The 26,631-nt window shown below is 41.4% G+C and overlaps 1 protein-coding gene across 1 annotated transcript in view; it reads right to left on the minus strand.

The window, feature by feature from the left end:
* MOXD1 (monooxygenase DBH like 1) overlaps positions 1-21,606 on the minus strand; it is a 96,233-nt gene extending 74,627 nt beyond the window's left edge. The window contains exon 1 of the mRNA XM_034670781.1: positions 21,281-21,606. Coding sequence (XP_034526672.1) covers positions 21,281-21,544 — 264 coding nt within the window. The 5' untranslated portion in view covers positions 21,545-21,606. The remainder of the gene's footprint in view (positions 1-21,280) is intronic.
* Positions 21,607-26,631: the final 5,025 nt, after the last annotated feature.

The following is a 26,631-nucleotide window of genomic DNA, read 5'->3' on the forward strand; positions in this document are numbered from 1 at the left end:
AAAGTGGCCAGAACATCAGTGGAGAACAGTCCGCAATCCCTCTGTTCTGAGACAGACTGGAAATACCGGCTCACAGCGTGCCCATCCCCATCCTCCCTCGCAGGGGACACGGACACTCTACCCAAACAGGGTTGCGTGAGTATCGGCGGGCAGGCCCCTCCCCCAGAAGGCAGGCTGAAAAATCAAGAGGCCACATCCTGGGATGCCTGCGTGGCATAGTCATTAAGCGCCTGTCTTCTGCTCAGGGCCTGATCCCAGCATTCCAGAAAGGAGTCCCTCTTCGGGCTCCTCCGCTGGGAGCCTGCTTCTTCCTCTCCCACTCCCCTGCTTTTGTTCCCTCTCTTGCTGGTTGGCTCTACGCCACATAAATAAATAAAATCTTTAAAGAAGAAGCCCACATCCCTAAGATCCCTATAAAACAAGGGGCACGGCCTGGGTCCTGGTCAATANAAAACAAGGGCGCACGGCCTGGGTCCCAGAATAATTTGGGCTCTGGACAACCCCACAACCTCTCCTCATCAGAATGACAAGAAGGAGAAGCCCCCCCCCAGCAAAGAAAAGATAATGAGTCTGTGGCCTCTGCCACAGAAGTAATGGATATGGATGTAACCAAATTATCAGAAATGGAATTCAGAGTAACACTGGTCAAAATGATGAGCAGAGTTGAAAAAAGTATTAACGAAAATGTTACTGAGAATGTGGAATCCCTAAGGACAGAAATAAGAGAGAATCTGACAGAAAAATTAAACATTCTGTGAGCCAAATGCAGGCAAAATTAGAGGCTCTGACGGCCAGGGTAAATGAGGCAGAGGAACGTATTAGTGAATTGGAGGATGGGTTAGTAGAGGAAAAAACGAAAATAGAAGCTGGACTTAAAAAAATCCACGCCCACGAATGTATGTTACAGGAGATTACTGACTCAATGAAACGATCCAATGTCAGAATCATCAGCATCCCCGACAGGTTGGAGAAAAACGGAGGTCTAGAAGAGATATTTGAACAAATTGTAGCTGAAAACTTCCCTAATCTAGCGAGGGAAACAAACATTCGTGTCCAAGAGGCAGAGAGGACCCCTCCCAAGCTCAACCACGACAAACCTATGCTACGTCACGTCATAGTGCAATTCACATNTCGCAAATATTAGATCCAAGGATACAGTATTGAAAGCGGCCAGGGCAAAGAAATTTCTCACGTACCAAGGCAAAGGTATCAGAATTACGTCAGACCTGTCTACACAGACCTGGAATGAGAGAAACGGTTGGGGGACATTTTTAAAGCTCTTTCAGAGAAAAATATGCAGCCAAGGATCCTTTAACAGCAAGGCTGTCATTCAGAATTGATGGAGAAATAAAGACGATCCAGAATCGCCAGTCATTAACCAATTTTGTAAACACGAAAAGAGCCCTACAGGGGATATTAAGGGGGGTTCTATAAAGGTAAAAAGGCCCCAAGAGTGATACAGAGCAGAAAGTCACAACCGATACAAACAAAGACTTTACTGGCAACATGGCATCATTAAAATTCTATCTCTCAGTGTTCAGTGTCAGTGTAAATGGTTTGAACGCTCCCATAAAACGCCACAGGGTTGCAGATTGGATAAAAAGAAATGACCCATCCATTTGCTGTCTACAAGAGACTCATTTTGAACCCAAAGATGCATNCAGGAGATATTAAGGGGGGCTCTATAAAGGTAAAAAGGCCCCAAGAGTGATACAGAGCAGAAAGTCACAACCGATACAAACAAAGACTTTACTGGCAACATGGCATCATTAAAATTCTATCTCTCAGTGTTCAGTGTCAGTGTAAATGGTTTGAACGCTCCCATAAAACGCCACAGGGTTGCAGATTGGATAAAAAGAAATGACCCATCCATTTGCTGTCTACAAGAGACTCATTTTGAACCCAAAGATGCATTCAAACTGAGAGTAAAGGGATGGAGTACCATCTTTCATGCAAATGGACCTCAAAAGGAAGCTGGAGTAGCAACTCTCATATCAGATAGATTGGATTTTAAACTAAAGACTATNTAGAGAGAGATACAGAAGGGCACTATATTATTCTTAAAGGAAGTATTCAACAAGTGGATATGACAATTACAAATATATATGCCCCCAACAGGGGAGCAGCAAGATACACAAGCCAAATCTTAACCAGAATAAAGAGACATTTAGATAAAAATACATTAATAGTAGGGGACCTCAACACCCCACTATCAGAAATAGACAGAACACCCTGGCAAAAACTAAGCAAAGAATCAAAGGCTTTGAATGCCATACTCGATGAGCTGGACCTCATAGACATATATAGAACACCAAACCCCAGAACCAAAGAATACTCATTCTATTCAAATGCCCATGGAACATTCTCAAGAATAGATCATGCTCTGGGACACAAAACAGGTCTCAGCCAATACCAAAAGATTGAAATTATCCCCTGCATATTCTCAGACCACAACGCTCTGATATTGGAACTCAACCACAAGGAAAAATTTGGAAGAAACTCAAACACTTGGAGACTTAGGACCATCCTGCTCAGGAATGACTCGATAAACCAGGAAATCAAAAATCAATTTAAAGNAGGAAATCAAAAAACAAATTAAACAATTTATGGAGACCAACGAGAATGAATACACAACGGTCCAAAACCTATGGGATACTGCAAAGGCAGTCCTAAGGGGGAAATACATAGCCATCCAAGCCTCACTCAAAAGAATAGAAAAATCTAAAATGCAGTTTCTATATTCTCACCTCAAGAAACTGGAACAGCAACAGAGGGACAGGCCTAATCCATGCACGAGGAAGCAGCTGACCAAGATTAGAGCAGAAATCAATGAAGTAGAAACCAGGAGTACAGTAGAGCATATCAACAGGACTAGAAGCTGGTTCTCTGAGAGAATCAATAAAATTGACAGCCCACTGGCAAGACTTAACCAAAAGAAAAGAGAAAGGACCAAATTATTAAAATTATGAATGAAAAAGTNAAGGGAGAGGTCACGACCAGCACCATTGAAATTGCAAGGATTATTAGAAACTTTTATCAACAGCTATATGCCAAAAAACTAAACAATCTGGAAGAGATGGAGGCCTTCCTGGAAACCTATAAACTACCAAGACTGAAACAGGAAGAAACTGATTTCTTAAACAGGCCAATTAATTATGAAAAGATTGAGTCAGTGGTAAACAACCTTCCAAATAACAAAACTCCAGTCCCGGACAGTTTTCCTGGGGAATTCTTNAATGGACCCTCGGCTCTTTGGGCAACTAATCTTTGATAAAGCAGGAAAAAACATCCGGTGGAAAAAAGACAGTCTCTTCAATAAATGGTGCTGGGAAAATTGGACAGCTACATGCAAAAGAATGAAACTTGACCACTCTCTCACACCATACACAAAAATAAACTCCAAATGGATGAAAGACCTCAATGTGAGACAGGAATCCATCAAAATTCTAGAGGAGAACATAGGCAACAACTTCTATGACATCGGCCAGAGCAACCTTTTTCACGACACATCTCCAAAGGCAAGAGAAATAAAAGATAAAATGAACTTATGGGACTTTATCAGGATAAAGAGCTTCTGCACAGCCAAGGAAACAGTCAAAAAAACTAAGAGACAGCCCACGGAATGGGAGAATATATTTGCAAAGGACACCACAGATAAAGGACTGGTATCCAAGATCTACAAAGAACTTCTCAAACTCAATACACGAGAAACAAATAAACAAATCATAAAATGGGCAGAAGATATGAACAGACACTTTTCCAATGAAGACATACAAATGGCTAACAGACACATGAAAAAATGTTCAAAATCATTAGCCATCAGGGAAATTCAAATCAAAACCACACTGAGATACCACCTTACGCCAGTTAGAATGGCAAAGATAGACAAGGCAAGAAACAACAATTGTTGGAGAGGATGTGGAGAAAGGGGATCCCTCCTACATTGTTGGTGGGAATGCAAGTTGGTACAGCCACTCTGGAAAACAGTGTGGAGGTCCCTTAAAAAGTTAAAAATTGAGCTACCCTATGACCTAGGCATTGCACTACTGGGTGTTAACCCTAAAGATACAGACGTAGTAAAGAGAAGGGCCATATGCACCCCAATGTTCATAGCTGCATTGTCCACAATAGCCAAATCATGGAAGGAGCCGAGATGCCCTTCAACAGATGACTGGATTAAGAAGCTGTGGTCCATATATACAATGGAATATTACTCAGCTATCAGAAAGAACGAATTCTCAACATTTGCTGCAACATGGACGGCACTGGAGGAGATAATGCTAAGTGAAATAAGTCAAGCAGAGAAAGACAATTATCATATGATTTCTCTCATCTATGGAACATAAGAACTAGGAGGATCGGTAGGGGAAGAAAGGGATAAAGAAAAGGGGGGTAATCAGAAGGGGGAATGAAACATGAGAGACTATGGACTATGAGAAACAAACTGAGGGCCTCAGAGGGGAGGGTTGTGGGGGATTGGGATAGACCAGTGATGGGTAGTAAGAAGGGCACATATTGCATGGTGCACTGGGTGTTATACGCAACTAATGAAGCATAACTTTACATCGGAATCCGGGGATGTACTGTATGGTGACTAACATAATATAATAAAAAATCATTAAAAAAATCCACAAAAAAAATTAAATAAATAAAAATAAAAAAAGAAAAAAGAAAACCACGCAATCATCTTAATAAATACAGAAAAACCATTTGAAACATTCATTCATGGTAAAATCCTCAGTAAACTAGCAGCAGAAGGGTACGTTCTTAACCTTATAAAAAGCATCTATAAAAAAATCCTACAATAAGCATCATAGTTAATGATGAAAGACTAAAAGTCTTCCCCTAAGTTTGGGAAGAAGTCAGTCTTGGGAATAAGGCAAGGATGTCCACACTCCCCACTTCTGGACAGCCCCACTACTGACTATCTACTTCTGACAGTTTATCTCCATTATTCCCACTCTCTAAGCATAAACATCAAATTCTGTCCTTGACATTATCTCCTTTCTTCATGTTTAATTCTTTGGGAATCTCATCTACTCCACAAGTTTCCAATCACCACCTTCATTCAGTATCGCATATCCAAAAGTCTATTGCATAATTCTACTCAAAAGTCTTAGCGTCAGGGTGCCTGGGTGGCTCAGTCGTTAAGCGTCTGCCTTTGGCTCAGGATGTGATCCCAGGGTCCTGGGATCGAGCCCCACATTGGGCTCCCTGCTCTGCTGGGAGCCTGCTTCTTCCTCTCCCACTGCCCCTGCTTGTGTTCCCTCTCTCGCTGTCTCTGTCAAATAAATAAATAAAATATTAAAAAAAAAAAGTCTTAGTGTCCTTTCCGAGTGCAATATATCCAAAATTGTATTCATCCTTTGTCTGTAAGATTCGTTTTCCTGAATTTCTTTCAGTATCCTGCTATCTCCCCAAATTCAAAACTGCAGTCTTCTTTAACTTCTTCCTCTGTTACTCACACTTCCACAATCCTATCAGCTCGGCCTTTGAAAAATATCCCATCTTTTACTTCTACTCTATTACAACTTCTTCTACCCCACTTCAGACTACCACCTACATTATTTATGTCAAAATCACTCTCAATGTGTCACTGTAGTTTATTCAATGGTATACAGTACAAAGTTCTATAATTTAGATTCAAGTTTTTCTACCGTTTAGCCTAACCTGGTTTTTCAGAGTGTCTGTCATTAATCCTACCACATGATCTCTATTATCTATTATTCCCTTCAAATTCTGCCGTTTTCCATCTCTTTGCTTTTGTTCACACTCTTCTCTATACCCCCTACTCTCTCTTCACTCCACTGAGAAATCCTCTCCGCTAACTCCACCCATTGAAACTTAACTCCATTGAAACACTCCCTTCTTTCCAAGACTCAGGACTCTATCTCCTCTATGAAGTTTTCTTTGATCATTCCAACTGGAAGTGATCATTCCCTCTTAGAATCCTTACTTCTCTTTTGCATTCCCATGTAGCCTGCAATATATTCTAGACATAGAATTATCTTCTCAACCATGTGGTAACTGCCTGGAAATAGAACGCTAATCTTATCAATCCCGTTATAAATTTGTACCTTTAATATAGTTGTTTGCACTATAACTGGAACAAAAAGAGGGAGACAGATTATTTCCTCAATTGCTCTCAATTACATTTACATATGGTTAAGATCGGTGTGGAATGTGTTTAACCAGATGCTAGCATGAGTTTGAGTCAGCATGATCTGCCACATAGATACATCTGGCACTTAAATCTGGGAACGTTGTTGTGACCTTTCAGCCCCTAAATGGACATGAATCTTATGAAACTGACATCAGCATTTAGAAGAAAAAAGTTTATGCATGCAACAGCTCTTTGAAATCCTTTCACACTAAGAGGGCATTCCCTACCTATTTTAAAGAAATAAGGCAAAACAAAAAATAAATAAACAAAAAAATAGCCCCCCCAAAAAAAAGATCTAAGAGAGAGAAACTTTTTTTCAGAATGTTTTCTAATGTGAATTTATATCCTGAGTGACTTGCATGTTGCAGATGCTTATTAAATATGTGTAATTTTAAAAGGAGCATCCTGCCTTTCCTTTTGCTAATTCTAACTAAGGGAATAATTTTGGAAATAAAAGATAAGAATTCAAGAACCATCATCCAATATTCACATCTTAGTAGTATGTAAACAGTTTAACTTGGTGGGAGCAAAATTATTCCCCAGCAGCACTTTCCTTCTTTCTTCAACCTATATTAAAAAAATACGTGAGTTAACCAAACATAGTCTTAATGGTGTCGATATTTTACAATAATAAAAATGGCAAATTGGCAAACCTTTAAAGTGCAAAATTAAGTGAGGCAGGAGGGGAGAAAAAGGAAAAAAAAAAATCTGGGTCCCAAATTTCCTATCCTTCAACTGTTCTTGCCAGGAGCAAGAGAAGAAGGATGAGAGGGAGGAAAGAAGAGATGAAAAGAAAGCAAGTCACCTGAAGAACAGTCAATCTTGAAAATCCTTCATGCAGATCGGCTCAACCTAAAAAGTATGCTCAGTGAGTTTAGCAGTTTCCCAACAGACAAAGGGATGCACGTTATCTGAGTGAATAATCACACGGAATCGTTATTTTGTACTATTATCCTTTGGGAAAAAAATAAATAACCTGCAGAATGAAATTGACAGTAAAACATCAACCAATTAGGAGGCTGAATACCAAGAATATCACCTAGAAATTTATATTCACAAAACCATACTGTATAGTACTTTTAAGATATTTATGACATTCTCCCAGATCGCTTTTACAACCTGATTTTCACCTTTACCATTAAAATAGAATGGCACCCCTATGCCCCCATTGCAGTTCCCATTTGGCAAATAGAGCCAGACACAGCACTACTAAGCAGCCGTGATAAAAGCCATTCCTCAGCCAGCTTCCTATAGTGCTTGGTATTCTAGCACTTTTACAATAAAAATAGGAATATTGATCACAACGCACTCTCACTGTCATGGTCAGGTGTTACAGCCCTTGTAAAAATCTAATTGTAGGATATGTATTGCACATGTTATAAATTGACATAAAATGCTGATAAATAAAAGTAAGCTCCAATTAAGTATCATTTAAAAATGGACTTTATGAAGACAAGAGGGTTGAGGAGGTTTCAGAGAATCATGATTCTGTAAAGATTTTGTAAAAGTTTAAAAATAAAATTTGAAGATGTTTCAATTATGTAAATTTGCAGAAGTCATTCTTCTTTATGTTTTTCAGTTTTAATGTTCTATAAAGTGAAACATCAAGTTATGTTACTCTAGCTAAATAGCTTTTGTGGATTTTTCTCTAGATTTTCTTTCTTTATTTGACAGGTAGAGACAGCACAAGCAGGGGGAATGGCAGAGGGAGAGGGAGAAGCAGGCTCCCGGCTGAGAAAGGAGCCCGATGCAGGGCTCGATCCCAGGACTCTGGGATCATCACCTGAGCCGAAGGCGGATGCTTTACTGACTGAGCCACCTAGGTGACCCTTTATGTGGATTTCAATCATATTTTAACTCAAATATCTATATTAAGATCAACCTCAGGGCACCTGGAGTGGCTCAGTCGGTTAAGCGTCTGCCTTCGGCTCAGGTCATGATCCCAGGGTCCTGGGATCAAGCCCCACAATGGGCTCCCTGCTCAGCGAGGAGTCTGCTTCTCCGTCTCCCCCTGCCTCTGCCCCCTGCTTGTGCTCACTCACTCTCTCTCTCTCTCAAATAAAGAAATAAATAAATAATCTTAAAAAAAATCAACTTCAATATGAACTGTCATTAAGGTATTATTTTTTGCTTTTATCGTGGATTATTATTTTAATTAGGTGTTTGACTTGTTTTACCTTTTAAAGATAAAATATTACCCGTTACCCTTGAAAATCTGAGTTGATAATTAGACTCCAGCAATAAAGTTAATCTGCAGTCGTGTCATAAAAATGAAACATGTTCTCACAGATATTTTGCCTTTTGAATGCTAGGCTTTGAAAAAAAGGATGAAATATATCATTGAGCTTTCAAAATGCTGTGTGGCGAGAGTAAAGTCAGTCAGTCAGCCTGAGCATCCGTTGGCATTTATCACTTGGCGTGATAAGCAGGAGTCCTGACTGCCACTTTAAAACTAACATCCAAAAAGCCAGCTTTGAAAATCTGCATGATTGCTACGACCTCTTTTTAAAAAAACATGATTACACAGATGTTCAATTGGTTCTTACTCATTGTCAGTCTTTTTTCTCTCTCTTGCATAAAATCTCTGCAACAGAAAAGCTTTGACTGGTACTGTGATAAGCAGGATGAAGTGAAAACTCTTCTGGGTGTAATAAAAGATATGAATAAACCCGGTTCAGCCTGGAAAACCGAATGTAAGCACAGCTGCAGGGGAACCTTGAGAAAAATGTTACCATCTGCCATCACTTTCTTCAACAGGTGCTTGTAGCATTTCCTCTTCTTTCTGAATCTCAAAAGCCTTGTGACTTCAAACATTCCTCTTTGTGATATCAATTTCTATAATAAGTGTTATGGTGGTTTAATAATATCAGTAGTGTAATAATAAATATTTTTGTGTTAAAGGGAATCTTTGATCCTAAAAATATCATAAACTGTATAAACAAACTCTATAAACATAATCTTCAGATTTCAGCATAAGCGGGTTTTAATAAGTCATTTCTTCACTAATCCTAGAAATCGGAGCAGAATGTCAAAACAGAAGGGGCCTTGCCTTCTAGAAACCACTTCAGATAAAATTGAAACTCTTTAGGTCTACTAAGGGATCTGTTAAATAGCTGCTGGAATGCTAAAACAGGAGCCCTGTTAGCTTGTGTTCCAATAAGGGACCCCCCCACCCCCTCAGCAATCTGTTTGTTCTTCAAGCGCCACCTTCTGAAAATACACATCCTGGATTTTCCCAACAGCCAATGATCTCAGTCCAGTTTTCATGCAGAGTAATTTAATACTTTGCTATCATTATAGAATTACCAGAGATAGAATGTAAAATTAACATTTTGACTTTTTAGGTTAATGATAAACTTCAATGGAAAAAAAAAACCCAGCAATTTCAGGTTTTATCATAGAAATAAGATGTTATTTTACCCTCATCCTATTCCACCATTTCAATTTTTTAAAATTTTAGGTGACTTAACTACTCATGACCACTGTATGCAAGAAGTAAATTTTGAGACTAAAACTGGTTCCTTCCTCCCTCTCTCCCTCCCTCCCTCCTTTTTCCTTTCCTTTCCTTTCCTTTCCTTTCCTTTCCTTTCCTTTCCTTTCCTTTCCTTTCCTTTCCTTTCCTTTCCTTCCTTCCTTCCCCTTTCTTCCAACACATATTTCACTGAGCAACTAGTATTTCTCAGCCTGTTGCAGGGCTGAGGGCACATGACTATACGGGGTAGCAAAGTCCCTACCCTGATCAAACTTATAATTTAGTTGAGGGGAGGGGGAAGACAATTTAAAAATTATTTTTAATAATAATATAACCAAAATGTTTAGATAATAAATACTTAAAGGAGAATAAAACAGATTATAGAAAGTGATTGGAAAGCCTTAAGGCTGAGTGATCAGAAAAGCCACTACCGAGGCAATGATACTTAGTCTGAGAAATAAACTGCAATTAGGAGCCAGACACAAGAGGTTATGGAGGAAGCAGATTCCAGAAAAGAGGGCAGTTATGAGAAAAGACCTGAGTGGGGGTGGGTATCCAGTTTGAGGAAGCAAATAAAAGCCAGGTGGCTGAACTATATTATGCCCAGGAAAGAGGTCAACAGGGATCAAAGGAAGCCCCAGACCTTGTGATACCTTACAGGTTAGGGTAGGGAGTTGAAATTTAATACTAAGCTTATATAAAAGTCATCTGAGCTTTAAGCAGCAAGTGACATATTCTGATTGACATGAAAAAAGTGTGTGTGTGTGCGTGTGTGTGTGTATTACTGTGGCTACCATGTAGAGGATGGCAAGAAGGAATAAGAGTGGTGGTCAGAAGTCAGAAGTCATGGGGTGCCTGGAAGGCTCAGTCAGTTAAGCGACCGACTCTTGGTTTCAGCTCAGGTCATGGATCTCAGGGTCATGGGACTGAGCCCCACGTCAAGCTCTGCACTCACAGGGGAGTCTGTTTGAAGATGCTCTTCCTCTGCCCCTCCCCCCACTAGTGCGTGTTCTCTCTCTCAAATAAATAAATCTTTAAAAAAAAAAGATACAGGAGTCATGTAGTGGTCTGGGTGGTCTGTACTTGAGTGGTAATAGTAAAACTGAAGGGAAGGGGGCAGGTTTTCGATTTAGCCTTTAGAGAGGAAGGGTCAACAGGACCTGAAGATGTGTTTCATATGTGGGGCGAAGGAAAGAGAAGACAAAAGAAAGACTCCTCAGCTTTGACTGGAGCTACCAGGAGCTGCCATTTACTGAGACTGGGAAGGCTGGGAAAGAAACAGGGTGAATGAGGCTAATCTTGAGGTGCCTACCTAGACATCTTCCTGGGGTGGGGAGGTCAGAAGACAGAGAATATGCAGACTGGAAGGAGATAAATCAAAATAATGCCACCACCAAGTTTCAGAAACTCACCAACTTCACATTCAGCTTCCCCCTGGAAGCCCTCCACATTCTTCTTCTGAGTATACACAAGTCACAAAGTAGTCTTTTTCTTTCTTTTTTTTTTTTTCAGATTTCAAATACACATTCACTATACATAATTCAAATATACTGAAACACACAGGAGGGAGATGAAGTAGTCTCACACCCACTCTCATGGGGCAGTGCATGCCTGTCCACAGACAGGGGGCAACTTCTGAGGCAGGGTGAAAACCAACATAGACAGTTTCCAATACAGTTGCTAATATCTTCTCTTCTATTGAGTTCTTGAATAACCTAGAAGCATGAATGTGGAATAAAGTTATTTTCAGCATCACCATAAAGCTGGAAGACAACCTGAAAGACACCTGATTCTAGCTCCCACCAAAGGAGGAATTCTCTCAAAAACAGTTTTTTTAAAAGACTGATTTATTCATTTGAGAGACAGAGCACGAATATGGGAGGGGCAGAGGGAGAGGGAGACAGAATCTCATGCAAATTCCCTGCTGAGGGAGGAGCCCAACCTGGGGCTCGACCTCATGACCCTGAGGTCATGACCTGAGCCAAAACCGAGTGGGACGCTCAGCCAACTGAGCCACCCAGGCGCCCCTCTCAAAAATATTTTTAAGGAGCTGATGACACAGTATTTAATACCTCTAGTGAAAAGCTCATGAATTTACAACTTCACAAGGCAATTCATCCCATTTTAAGACCTCTCATTGTCAGAAATGCATTTGTTATACTGAACTAAATAAAATCTTCTGCCTTTTAATATATTAATTGGGCCTTTTTTCCGTCCTCCTGGAGCCTAACAGGGAGCATCTAATCCATACTTCCTGAGGAAGACTGTCCACCATTTCAAAAACAATGATCACGTTTTTCTAATCTTTCTCCAGGCAAAACATTGACAGCTGTTTCCCATTACCCAGGGAACCCCAACTTCCAGACATTTCAACCATGTTTGTAATCCTCTTTTAGATCTCTTAAAAATGTTATTCTAGAACTCATCTTCTGATGTGAGCAGCCTGGTGCAGAGTATCTGTCGATATTACCTCCCTCGATGTAAACAGCAGAGTGTATAGGCTAATACTGCATCTGTGTGTTTAGCCAGCACACATTCTGAGTTTAAAATGACCTAATATTTAGAACTTTTCCATAGGAATTCTAATTAAGTTCAATTTTACACATTTTATATATACACAACTCATTTTTTAACCACGTGTTTAATTCTATGTGTATTCTTAGTGAATTTTTAACTTTTAGTTTCCTTTCATTATTTTAATATATCACCATCTTTGAGTCCTCATCCCTTAGTCTAATGTAGCCAGTCTGATATCAACATATTTTGGGTATGAATGTTTAAATATCTATGATTATGCCTAATTCGACTTTCTTAGTCCATCTCGTACAAGAAATGAGAGACCCTGCCAATTCCCTTACTGCCATTCAGATGTACCGTTTATTTAATACTTCAAGTACACGTCCAGCAAATCAAATGCAAAAGAAAATGCTGTCTTGTCAGTTTAATCTGTGTCTATTGAAACCAGGCTGGTCTCTGGTCATTAATGATGGCAAAGTAGTCACAAACGAATTACAGTTTTTCCTCAAATTTTCTTACAAAATGCTATCAATATCCCCCATCTCTACATTGAGCAGACGCCTCTTCCCCAAGTTGCCGTACTTGTCTCCATGTCATCTCCTGCTAATTCTGACATTTCTCTGATTGCTTGATCGATTATAGTAACATCTTATATTCAAGTACTTTCAATGCGCCACATAATTTGCTGAAGAGCTTTACACGCCTGTTTCGTTTAATTCTCACTAAAACCCCATGCTTTAGATAGCAGGGGTCCCTTCTTCATAAAGGAAAGTGTCACTTAGAGAGGCTAAGGAGTTTGCCAGGGACCACACATCCAATAAGCAGCAAGCAGTCCCGGGATTCACACCAAGAATTCCTGCTTTTAAGTGTTCAGCTGTTATTCCGCAAGCATTTCTTGATGACCTGCCAAGCACATGGAATTGTCGTCCCTGGTACCTCGGGAAGATGGGGCAACACTGACAGTCACCAACTTGTAAATGTTCCATCCAGACCCTAATAAAATACTAATTATCTACCACTCCCGCTACTATTCCCCCTCTCCCTTCTGCAGGGATAGCTTCAGGGCATTTCACTACTTACTAGGACCCTTGGAGAACAGAGGAAGGAAGGGAGAAGATATCTATTTACATAACTGGAAAGATACTTGAGAATTTTTCCAAATACAAAGGGAGTCCATTTTGTTACTGTGAATTCTAATAAAAGATTTTAAAGTAGAACATTTCTCTTGGCTTAAATACAGGCTGAGATTATCCAGAACTTTCATTTATTAATGTTCCTTTGATGCCCTGTAACCATATATAACTTATGAATTTTAGACTCTGTGTGGGCAGATATTCCTGTTGCCTAGAAATACAGCAGCTAGAACCAACTGACAAAAGGTGTATAGAAATGAAAGAAAGCTATGAGGAAGAGAGAGATTTCTGGTTCAGCATAGGTTGAAATACACCACTACCCACAGTCCTTCCGTTGCTACTCTTGCTTCAGCATGTAAATCTGAAAAAATACTTAGAGTTATCAATAACTATGTCAAACTCATCTCAGAAGCCTTTCCCTTTTAGGAAAATCCACTTTATTTTTCTATTTTATAAAATAATTTTCAGTATCCACACATATGCCAGCCCTTGCTTCAAACATCAAACTTCAAATGCACTCTAAATGACTTGGTATGGAATTCTCCTTGGCATCCCCCTGCCAGATGCCTGGAATCTTCCAAGCTTCTGTAGGTTGACCACAAAGGAGTCACCTGATTCTTATCAAAGAGCCTGAACACATAAGGTCTATCAGTAGTTCCCAAACATGTCTGCCGGTCAGAATCACCTGGGAAACTAAAATTTATTCATGCCTATGTCCACCCCCTGAGATTGTATGAGATTTAATTGGTACGGGGGAGGAAGGTCAGTTACCTGGGCATTGGAATTTTTTAAAGACCCCCAAGTGGTGCTAATGTGCAGAGAAGTTTGGGGACTTCTGGCATAGGAAGTATCTTTCTCAGTTTCTCAGCAATTTAGTTTTCTCTAACAAACTGAGATTTCCGTGTTTTCATTTAAAAATTGCCCAAAAGTTGGAAATCTGCCACAGTCATGTGTGTTTTGCTGATCTGGCTTCTTCAAGTTCTTTAGCTCTCTAATATTATGGCAGATGAGAAAGAACACAGAGTATAAGAGAAAAACATTCACACCTAGAATTAAGAAAGAAAGTTCTATAAAATCACCAAGTCTCTAGATCAAAGCCTGAAAGACTCTAGAGGAGCTTACAGTTTCTGTGTAGCAATGCCACAGAAACAGAAAAGAGAGCTCATGTGGTTCAGACACATTTGTTAAAACATTAATTATATTTCTTCCAGGTAAGCAGTTTCCTATATTCAAGGTCTACTAACTTCTTTGATGCACATGCCAGATAATCTTCTTCATAGTATATAATATTTTGAGTTGTAAACACTATGATTAATCTCCAAAGATAACCTTTAAGACTTGGGACATTTGTTTTCCTTCGGGTCTTGATTATAAGCACTCTAATCTGAAACAGTCACATGGTTTCCCCTTATCACATCACTCTATTTTAAACCTCAGCACTTTCTGATATTTTTCTTATGTATTTGTTTATCCCCCAACAAAATCTGAGCTCCATGACACCACTGGCTTCATCTCACTCAATGCTATGTCCCTAGGATTTGGAACTGGTCAACAAAAGTTCAGTCAATATTGGTTAAACGAAAGAATGAACATTCCAACGTTCACTGCTCATAGGTAAGTGTTTTACTCACTCATGAGAGTCACAAATGATTCCCCTGCTGTGTGACCTGGAGCCTCAAGTTTGTACATCTACAAAATGGGAGAAATAAGACGTTGACCTCACAGGACTACTGTGGGAATTACATGAGAGTACACACTTTAAGGACTTCTCATAATGTATGGCATATATTGAGAACTTAATGAATGAAAAATCGTATCATTGAAATAAATGTCTATGACATTTGTAGTGGGAAAAAAGTAGTAAGAGAAGTGCTATGATTTTATTTTACCAATCACTTTTAAAATGTATTCTATTATACATATTCTTTTACTATCAAGGAAGAAAACTGGCATATGTTTTTATGTAAGTTACTGTTTACTTGCAGGAGAAGAAAGAACAGCAAACCAGAACTCAGAGGAAACGAATCCAGGCTGCTGATCTGCATGGTCTCCAACAAACCATTTAATAGGTACATAAGACTCTGTTTCTCACCTGTAAAATTGGGGGTGTGGGGAAATTTAGAAAACCTGAGGGGAATCAACTGAACTCTGAGCTCTTTTTTTTTTTAAGTTCGTCTATTTCTTAGCGATCTCTGGATCAACACGGGGCTCAAACTCATGACCCTGCGATCAAGAGTCACTGTTCTTCAGACTGAGCGAGCCAGGCGCCCCTGAACTCCGAGCTCGTAAGAGCAGCAAGTAAATACATAGAACAGCAACATTTCACCTGTAAGAGCAATAACCGTTTATAAAGTTTTCTCATAATTTTTGGCTACATGAGATGAATACGAAAAGCCTCACTAACAAATTAAATCTGCTCTATCCATTATTTGTATAGCACTCAATATATCATTCTACCTTTACAGTTAACAAAAATTACGCATTTGAAGTTATTTTTCTAGAATTCCCTATATGCTATCCTTATGAGCAGCTTTTTTTTTTTTTTTTTTTTTTTTTTTTGGTCTACTCTAGAATGTAACAAACTTGAAAGACAGATTGGGAAGAAGTTTCCTGGGGAAACAACTGTCTATTTAAAATTCTGTACTGATTATTTTTTTAAAAGTTACAATAAACAGCATTGTGAGGCAACCATATGCACGGTTTTGTCTTTTTTTTCATATGGATCAAACATTCTCAGAAACACGGGGGTGTATAATGAATTCATTCCTTTTGCCAGCAACTTTATTGTACTAGGGCTCTATTACAAAAAATGAATCAATAAGCCACCATTCACTTTCTTTGAAGTGGACTCTGCCTTCCTTCCAAGAATCCAGAAATATGCCATTGGTTGTTTGAAGCCTTGAACTTGCTGGTCAGTTCAGGTGCATTATTCCCTTGGCTCTTAGGTCTGCCCTGTTTCCTCGGGCTGGCATTATGAAATCATCTGCTGTGCCCGGGAGAGCCACACAGCTGAAGAGTCTCATCGTGTGAGGGGCATTGCACTGGCTCACGTGTCCTTATTACTAATGCACAAAGCACGAAGCTTGGAGAGGTCCCTTCGTCATCTGGAAATTCGGGGGGGGGGCATAATCTGAAGACTTATAAATATCTCTTAACAAAGCCCCAGCTGAGCTGTGTCAGGGCTGTACACTCTCTTCATCGCTCCCTTACAGCTTTTTCAATTTGCTTTCCAAACATTTCTTTGTTGCCGTTGGCTGGGGTGCGCTTAAAAGCAGCACATCGTTAACCACAAAGAATGCTCACTGTTTTCTGTGATTTCAAATCACAGCACAATTTCCAAGCACTTCCTCAGCGAACAGCCCAGCAGCAATTACCCTGCTGCTGAAGACTTACTTCTCATCACAGAAATGTTTCAGTTTTAGAGACAGCCCAGAAGCAAGGCTGTAACAAACGATGACATATGTTTCAGCCTCCATTCACTAGCCATTTCTACCCCCAAAGGAAGAGTGAATCAATTTTTGTGCAAATTCAACCGGCATATCCAACAATGCTGCCCTCTTCTCTAACTCACACAAACTAGGCATTCATCAACCCAGATTACTTGACTCAAATGGGGACTCACAGTTGCTAAGTGGCTGGGGTGGGGGTGGGATTGCACTGTGTCAAAAAGGGGCAAAGTACAAGGCAAGGACATGAATCCATCAGGGAAGTGAGAGTTAATTCATTGAGACAAAATAGTGAGGTTTTCAAAAGCCAATGCAAGAGGAAAGACTGCTTCCCACCCCCGCCCCTGGCAATCCTGTGAAAGACAGTGCAGAAATGACCTCAGCAGCATCCCAGGGGTCATGTTACCCCAAGTGTGAGCCGCTCCACAACAGTGTATCTGATAGATTATACTGATAGATTATATTGAGGCTTCACTTCCCAACCACATTTCTCTTTTCTTTCCCATTTGATCAGACCTGGTTATACACCATTTGAGGAACTGTCTCCAGACTGGGTCAGTGGGTTACAAAATGGACATAAAGCCTCCCCTCTGGGTATAGTTTAAACGGTAGCCAAGCCTATTGCCTTGAGACAAGAAAATCGGAATTTGATTTTTCGCTCCACAAGCCTACAAGCAAATGTCACACTGCCCTCTGGAGGTATTCTCATTGGGTCCAACTCTGAATCTGTGACTGGCAACCACTGAAAAATATGGAGTTGTAGAACTTCAGTAGTCTTTATTGGCGGGGGAGTGTGGAATAGAAGTAACTCTTCACTAACACCTTGTGAGTCGTGTGAGAGAGTGTGTGTAAAACGAAAGAAGGCAAATAAGTGAATATTGCCTCCCAATCTCAGTAGTGTCAAGAGAGAGTGGACCCATGTAGACACGTACTCAAAGGTGTTCATAGGAAGGAGACGGTGACAAGTCAGTGGGGATGGGTGTGGAAGCAAGTATTTTGCAAAGATGGCCACATGCATATATTTCATTCCCCTGTGAACCCCTTATGATGTAATCCTGAGGTGGAGTCTATGTTCCCTCATGAATCCAGTGAGATGTGACTACAGCAAACATGACTCAAAGGCTAAGTTATAAAAGGCTGCTATCCAGTTTCTGCCTGGGCCTCTTGGGACCACGGGGACCCGGCCACTCAGCTGTGGGGAAGCTGAGTGGCAACGTGGAGTGGGGACTGAGATCCCCAGCCAAGAGCAGCTGCCAGTCAGGCAAGTGACAGAGGGAGCCTTCCAATGATTCTAACCACTCACCCTAGAGGTGACATCAAGTGAAGCAGAGATATGTCCCCACTTAGCCTCTCCACGAATTGCAGATTTGTGAGCAAACTGTCACTGTATTAAGCGACTATGTTTTGGGGTGTTGTGTTATATAATAGATTATAAAAAAAAAAAAAGAAAGAAAAGAAACGGGCAAGGTCCCCTCTGACACTGGACATTTCTTGTCACAGAATAAGCCAGGCTTGAAGAGATATGGGACCTGCCTCTCTGCCTTTCGTGGCTTTTCATAATTCGGGTTGATTCTTTACTAACCTTAGCCTTTTCCCTCTTGGCCCCAGATTAAGTTGTCCATGGGCTCTCACCTCCACTAAAATTTTGTGTATATATGTGCTCTACATGGTGCTTTGTACAAACTTGAAGTGTGGCCAGTATTTCGTAATCAGGTTTTATTTACGCACATCTAAATTTCCATCTTTCTCAAAAAAAGCAAAAACAAAAACAAAAGATCTGCCAATACCCATTTGCATTCCCACAAAACAGTAACTCAGTCACAAAACCCGTTTTTCCTCCATCCTCTCTACTGTCTGTTGCATGGGATCAAGCTCGTCAGTCTTTTATACTCGCTGTGTGACCTCTATAGGCATTTGGGTTTGTAGCACCTATTTTAACCAATAATTCTCTACTGGTTGGCTGGAATTTATTCTCACACAGTTATTCAGGAGTTAATATAAAAGTTTAAGATAACCAGAAAAATAGAAGTCAGAGCAATGACAGAAAAAATATCTGAAGGTCAAGTTTTTAAAAATTAAATAAGAAGGACATAAAATTTACGGGAAAAAAAAAGCAGCAAGGGGAGGTGACCTCGGTGTCAATGTAGAGTATTATGACATCTCAGTGCGTGGATGCCAATGCTTTGTCTTGCAAAGTTCATACTCGCTGGGAGTAAAATTACATCGAATCCAAAGTCTCCTACTTGAATCACATACACTGTTTAAGAACCCTATTCAACTTTTGGTATAGTTGCTTAGGATATCCTTATCACATCACTGTGTGAACACTCTCAAATTAATAGTTTCTAGAGAGAAGATTCGATTTCAAGTTTTGGAAAATCACCTAGCTTGGATGACCCAGATGGAACTGATGCATTTCTTTTCATTTTTAGTGTTTGGTGTCTTTCATTTTATTAAAGAGGTTTTAGTCCATTTTCTTTCCATATAACTGATTAGCATAATTTTTAGTGTATTTTATATGTCCTAGAATGAATAAGATTAAGGAAAGGGAACAGTAAAGGATGTCAATCTGCTAAGAAAATAATTATCATTTATAGATGAAAATAAGGATTTTATTTCCTTAGAATAAAAATGAGGGGAAAATCTTATTTCCTGCTCATTAAATATATTGGGAAAGTGACCGTTTCTAAGGCTTATCTCATAGTGATAGGTATTCACTGATTACTTTGAGAAAATTTCTAGGGCTCAAAGTCAATCCAGAGAGCACTTAGTTAATTTTTATGCAATCTTTATGAAGAACCACCAGCAGTGTGAAAACACTGTAGTTTAACAAAGTCTGTTTTTGTGGTGGGCCAATTATGGCATGTTGAAACAGGACTCTACTCTTGGTCTTTCATTTGATATCAAATTGGATGGGCTTTCTAGAAATGCTACTCTTTGGGGGGAAACAATATCAAGTTATCTTTTAAAGTATACCCTGTCTTATGATATTATCACAGAAAGATTTTCCATGTCCCTTTCAACAAAACATGCAAGGATAGTTAAGGGGCACATTGCCTCTCCCACCGTGAACAAACAAACAAAAAGACTTGGCTCAATTAGGTATTTAAATAAGGTATTTTCTTCTTCATTATCATTAGAGAGTTAAATTATTCATCTAGTAAGGCCTGTGCCTGGAATAAAATTCTTGGTTTACAAATTTAATGCCTGAAATGCTGCCGCAGGAGGAAATTTATACATCAATGACTTCAACAAAGCACAATCCTCATAAAACTTAATTTTACTGTAGTTGCAGAATACTTATTTTGGGAGAAAAAGATTAATTTATGAAAACAACAGACAACAGGATGGTTTTGAAGCTTTTATTACTGTCATTTTTTTAATTTCTAGATAGCTCAGTGCCAGAATCAGAGTTAAAATTTGATGACATCTCAGCCAGAAAGTTGTGGAAATCAAACTTAGAAGTCAGGAATAAGATTACTGAGAAAGGCACTTTGGTATTCACCCGTGCATTGATTTTAATATCATCAAAACCTTAACCCAATGCCAGAACAGCAAGGAGTTTTCATTGGGAAGGAGAGACTTTCAGCAAAGGGCAGTATTTCGGGATGAACTTTTGTAAGTAACAGAGTATAATCACCACGATGTTATGTAATTGTGGAAAAGCGTCCAAATGTTGTCAAGATCAAACAAAGATGTCCAGAAAACCTAACCACCTAATCATTCTGGTTTTCTTAAGTTCTTCCCCCCCTCCTCCTGTTCATAAAGGTATCTATGAACAGGCAACGTATCGTATCTACTCCGACTCTTTCAAAGCAAATAGGCAGCCGTCAAATTAACTTTGTTAGCTATTAAAATAAGCGAAAAGTTTCCCCACTTCCTAGAGGTTTTTGCCTGGGGAACTCTTAAGTTTTGCGGGTCTCTGAATGGGCATCCTAACCGGCTCCCAGAATAGCAAAGGTCCTAAATGATTTTTGGGGACCTTGCATTCATCTCTCAGATGAGGCAGCTGACCTCAGCTCCGTGCCTGGGGACTCCAGAAGAGCTACGATTTGGTGAGTTCTGGGATCCTGGTCCTCGACAGCAAGACAGCAAAGCGCTAAAGCTCACAGGTCCCTCCAACCTTGACTGTCTTCCCGTTAGGTCCCCAAAGGGTCGTTCTCCTTTCCCAGGAGGGATGAATGGGGATGTGTGGCAGGTGTGTATGTAGGGGAATCTAACAAGTGGGGCGCTGGGGACAGGAAAGTGTTCAGAGACGGAAAGCTTCCCGAGGTCACCCGTGCTCAGCTTCCCCGGGCGAGAACTCGGGGCCGGGAGGCGGTGGCGCGGAGCCCAGCGGCGGGCGCCTTTGGCTCCGGGGGAGCGGGAGCCGACCTCCAAGGGGAGCGCGTGCGGGGTTCGGGCTGCAGGGCTCCGGGTAGCGACGGCTTCCAGCCCCGGCCGCGGAGTTCACCGGGCGGCCCCGGGAGCGCCTGCACTCGCGCCTGCCCCGAGGGCGGGAGACGGGACGGAGCTCGGCGGGACGGGCTCCGGGAGGGGACGCGCTTACCTGCAGATAGGGCCGCCCGTGGGCCACCCCGCCCACGACGATGTCCGCCGCTGCCATGGCCCCGGTGGGCGAGAAGCCGAAGCCCACGTAGCCGGCGGTGCGCACCTCGAGGCGGAAGGCGAGCCGGCCGCCCCGGGGACCCCAGCTCAGCCAGTACTTGCCCTCGGAGTCGAGGAGGGTGCGGTGAGGGAGGGCCCGGTCCAAGCCCCCTGCCACCACGCCGGGGAGTAGCCCCCAGAGGAGGAGCAGCAGCCAGCCGCACATCCTCGGGCTCCTCCTGCCCGCCGGCACCTGGGTCGCGCCGACTGGCGGAGCGAGGAGGCGGCTCGAGGGGCGGCGGCGGCGCGCGGAAGGCCCTGGGCCCGCCCCCTCGGCCCGCCGCGCGCCCGCCCGCGGGGAGGGGCCCCACCCGCTCCGCTCTGCTCCCGGCCGCGGGCTACCCTCCGCCCGTCGGGCTTCCCGCCCATCCACCTGCGGCCCCGCAGCCGGGTCTGGGTCCCCGAGGTCTGGGCTCCATGGGGAGGCAAGAGGGGGGCGTCCTGGGTGGAGGAGGCAGAAGCCGAGAAAAGGGGGCTGGGGCGGAGGGTAAAGGAGTGAGCACGCTAATTCTGGGAAAACGTGGGCGCTTGTTGGGGCGGGATTGGGGGGGCAGTCCCCGGGGAAAGGAGAAACTGATGAGAGAGGGCAAGTTCAGCCTAGCCGAGAGGGGAAGGAGTTGAGTGATCAAAAGGGATAATCCTGGGTTTCGGTGGAGGAACCGTGAAAGAAAGTCCCAGTTGGGGTAACCATTGCAGTTGGCTTTCTGAAGCCATTGTACCCATCAATCTCCCTAACCCCCCCGAAAGCGACACCATCCAACCTCCTCCAGGACATTTCTCCCACCCTTTCGCCCTGTGGGAGCCCCAAGGCTGGGAAAGTCTCGCTCCAGATGGCAGGAGTCAGCGCCCTGGTGCATGCCTTCCCCCTGGGTCGGGTTTGGTGTTTAGGGGACAAATACTGCCAACTACTTTGCCGTCATAAGTCAGTGTTAAAGCATCACTTGGAAGTTAGATTATAATTTGAAATCCTCTTTTCCTGCTGTGTCAAATTCTGACCACAGTCGCGTTTAGCAAAAAGTGTTTTAGCAAAAAGTGTTTTTGACCGCATCACTCCTGTCTTCAGAACGCTAGGTACTCAATGCCGGGACTATAAATTACCTTCTTTATTTATTTAGTCATGTATTTATATTCTGCCACGTTTCAAAAAAAGTTCTAAGGTGGCTTACAAACATACAAACAATACAAAATAGAAAAATAATAGAGGATTTCAGTTGAAAAAATAGAGGTAAAAAGAATACTACAAATATGTACACTTTACTCTGAATTTGGAGCCACCCATATGTACATCCTGTTCTCTCTCTTCAAGTCATAGTGCAGCCTGCGTTTTCTTCCTCCTATTTTCTCTTTCCATTTCTTTTCCTAGAACTTTTCCAAAGTCACCAGCCTGCATCAAAATTTTGTTCTCCCAAAGATTCAGGCACATGTCACCGTATCTGGGAGGTGACCTTCAAGTGGATCTCCTGACTAGAGGGTTCCAGGGTGTCCTGAGAAGGGACCCATCCCAAGGAGAGAAGGGACGGAAGTCTACAGGGTTAGCCATGACAAGAGGCCAGCATCAGAGAAGAGGGCTGTTGAAACTGTGGGACAAGGCAAGAAAGAGTTGAGTGCCTACAAGTACCAGGGTCTTGGCTATTGCCGCTGGCTCCAGCCATGAAGAGAAGAGGCATGTGGAGAGAGAGGAACAACACGGTGGATGTGGAGGCCAAGAGGAATGGGTCTTGGCACCATGTGAGGCACACTCACCACGGTGGGCAGGATTTCAGGGGACCTCAATTATTCCAGAGCAATCAAAGGCAAACTTCCTGCTTTGTGACCCTACTTTTATTCCTAGCATGGAGGAGCCTGGAACCCACAGCCCTATCTGCTTCCTGAGGTTGGTTCTATGAGTCCTAAATTCACATCTAGAACCTGCTCCCCATTTAATGATCTGGTGCCACCTTCCATCACTCTCACCTCACTCACCTCATGCCCTCTAGACACATGAAAATTACCTCTAGAATTTTCAAAAGAGAGTCCTGCCGTTTCACATCACTCTGCTACATTTGCCTTTTCTCCCCTCTGAAATATTTTCTGATCCTTCCTTTGATACTTCTGCCAGATGACATTGGTCCCTCCACAGTGGTGTTCATGAAATATTGCATCCAGGCCTCATTGATATGCTTGTATTCCTCCATTAGCCTCTCTGATCAGGAACCCCTTCTGGTTTCCAGTGGTAAATCCATTACCTGGGGTATGGACCAGCATGCAACAGGTGCTTACTAAATATTTATAGAAAAAGGAATAGATGCCTTTGCAGATCCCCCTGGAAGCATCCTCTTTAGGAAGTTGGACAGTGGGGAGAAAGCTTGGCCCCCAGATATGTTGAGTGTTCTGCTCTGCATTTGTATTGAAGCAAAAATAGAAAAGACGACCACACATGGATACACAAAAGAGAAAGTCTTAAATGGTTTTTATTATTTCATTAAGTAGAGTCATTGAATGTGGAGTTATTGTCTTTTGTTTGTCTGTAACTGACTTTGTATCTAAAACACCCTGAGTGCTCAAGAAATATTAAAACTATTAAAATCATCTTGACATTAGGTCAATAAACAGAACATTACTAGCATAATTCATATGCAAGAGACCCACTCCGCTTTGGTTTGAATTATCCCCATAAATGAAGACAAAAGAGAAAATTTTATGGAAGTGTAGTTCATTAGTTGCCTGAGCTCCCTAGATCAACACCGACTGCCTACTCAATGGCACAGAGGACTCACTTTCCCAATTTGGAAATGAATTACTGCATAACTGCTAGTCTTCAATTGGCAAGGAAAGCAAGAAGAAAGTAGATGTCCTTTAGAAACTTGGGCAGAGAGAAGAATGAAATCAGTGGTAAGGGGTTTCAATTTTATTATTTTTCAAAACTATTTACAAAAACTATTGTTTTTGTAAAAATGATAACTTGCTCCTTATTTAGAAGAAAAAAAGTCAGGAAATGTGGGGAAGTATGAATAAGAAAGTAAACTAAAAAGATCACCTGAAAGTCCACCATCCAAAAATAACCCTTGTATGCATTCTGAGAACATCATTCTGGAACTTCGTCCCATTAAAATCTTGGAGGAACAGCCTGTGGGACAAGAATTTGCAAAGAAACAGGTAAATTAATTTTGGAAGACTCCACTTGAAACAAACAGACTCTAAACATGCCAGTTACAATCCCATTTTTTTAGGGTTCTTCTCACCACGTGTATCCAAAAAAGAAACAGAACAGACAAAACTAAAGATTCAGCAAGGTCTTACTCAAGTACAGAACATGCAACCAAATTACTCATTGTTAAAATGAATCATTTTCTCACACTTTTCAATCAGGAATTTTAAATCTAATGTTTATTTTGAATCCTCACCCATTCTGATACACAGCTTGAGGTCCGCGAGTGTGACTACCCCCAGGCTGAGCTTCCTCACCTTCCTACCCTCTGCTGTGAAGGTTTATTTATATTTCCACATTCATCAGCTGCAAGGGGGGGAGGAGAAAGGAAAAAGGAAAGCCCAAGGGACACTAACAAACCGATGCAAAGTTGCTTGGCATGAACTGGAATTGTCTGAAATAGGCTGTTTCTTATGTAAATAGAGGAGTATCATAATTTTCCTGTCTACTTGTACCTAAGGTGCAACAATAATACTAAATATTTATAAAGTTCCTGTCTTCTAGGGAGCTCAAAGAAAAATATTTATGTAAGTGATCTCAGCAGTTGTCCAGCATTCAAACAGGGAAGCTGAAGCATTTTCTCACTGTTGTGTGGATGGGCTTAGTTAACAGACGAAAGTTGGTCACTGGTTCAAGTTAATACTATAGACAGGGACAGAAAAGCCAAAAACAGAACTTTGGTTTCTTCCTTTCTTTTTTCTCTTTTCTTTTCTTTTCTTTTTTTTCTTTCTTCCTTTCCTTTCCTTTTCCCATTTCCTTCCTTCCTTCCTTCCTTCCTTCCTTCCTTCCTTCCTTCCTTTTTCTACTTCCTCCCTCCCTTCCTTCTTTCCTGTTTTTCTTTTACTTCTATATTTTTTCTACTGTTTTCCTCCATTAGCCTTTTTAGACCAGGAACCACTTCTGGTTCCTGGTTGTAAATGCCTTCTCTAAGAGTATGGGCCAACATGCAGTAGATGCTTAATAAATATTCGTAGAAAATATTTATTACCTCACCTTCAATAAAAAGTACTATTTTTCTTTTTTTAAAGATTTCATTTATTTATTTATCAGAGAAAGAGAGTGTGCAAGCGCACAAGCAGGGGGACCAGCAGGCAGAGGGAGAAGCAGACTCCCCGCTGGGCAGGGAGCCTGGTGTGGGGCTCAATCCTAGGACCCTGGGATCATGACCTGAGCCAAAGGCAGATGCTTAAGTGACTGAGCCACCCAAGTGTCCCTCTTTTTTGTTTTTTAAGATTCGTTTATTTATTTGAGATACAGAAAGCTTGTGCGGGAGTGAGTCAGGGGGGAGGGGCAGAAGGAGAGGAAGAGAATCTCAAGCAGGCTGTATGCCCAGGTGGACTCAGGGCTCCATGTCATAACTCTGATCACGACCTCAGCTGAAATCAAGAGTTGGACACTTAATTAACTGAGCCACACAGGCACCCCCAAAATAATAATTTTTAAAGCCACCAAATCCTCACCATGACACTTCCTTCCAATAAAGCTGATATTTTTTGTATAAGCAAGATGCTATGACCCACTATCAGCCCAACAATATACTCCTCATTGTAAAAATGGGAGATAGTAATGATGACTGTGGGTGAATGGAGAAGGTGGGGCTATAGTACATTTACTTTTATCTGAGATGGGCTTGACTGACTTCTTGAGGTTATCTGCAATGGAGTGTCAGTTGGCATTGGAAATCACTCTTAGGCTCTTACACATGAAAATAAAAATAATAGCTGACAAACCATTTCTCTGTCGCAAAACCTACACTTTGCATAATCTATAAACTATGCTCCAAAATAAAATTATTTCAACTAAAAAAAGTTTGTGGAAGAAAAAAAAAGTAGTATTCTTTTTTTATCACTAATGACCCTCTGTTAAAATTTCCCTTTACAGGGAACCATGATGTCTATCAATAATGTTGTAGGGAAGAAACTGATTTATGCTAGTATTTAGTCTATATTGCTGTAAAGCCATGCTTAAAAAGTTGTTTGGGTATTGATGAGAGCAATAGGCCCTGGAATTCTGCCATTCATCAGAATGATCTATAGCTTATTGAAAATACCCATGTCCTCACACTT

This window comes from Ailuropoda melanoleuca, chromosome 10 (assembly GCF_002007445.2).
Source record: "Ailuropoda melanoleuca isolate Jingjing chromosome 10, ASM200744v2, whole genome shotgun sequence".
NCBI lineage: Eukaryota > Metazoa > Chordata > Mammalia > Carnivora > Ursidae > Ailuropoda > Ailuropoda melanoleuca.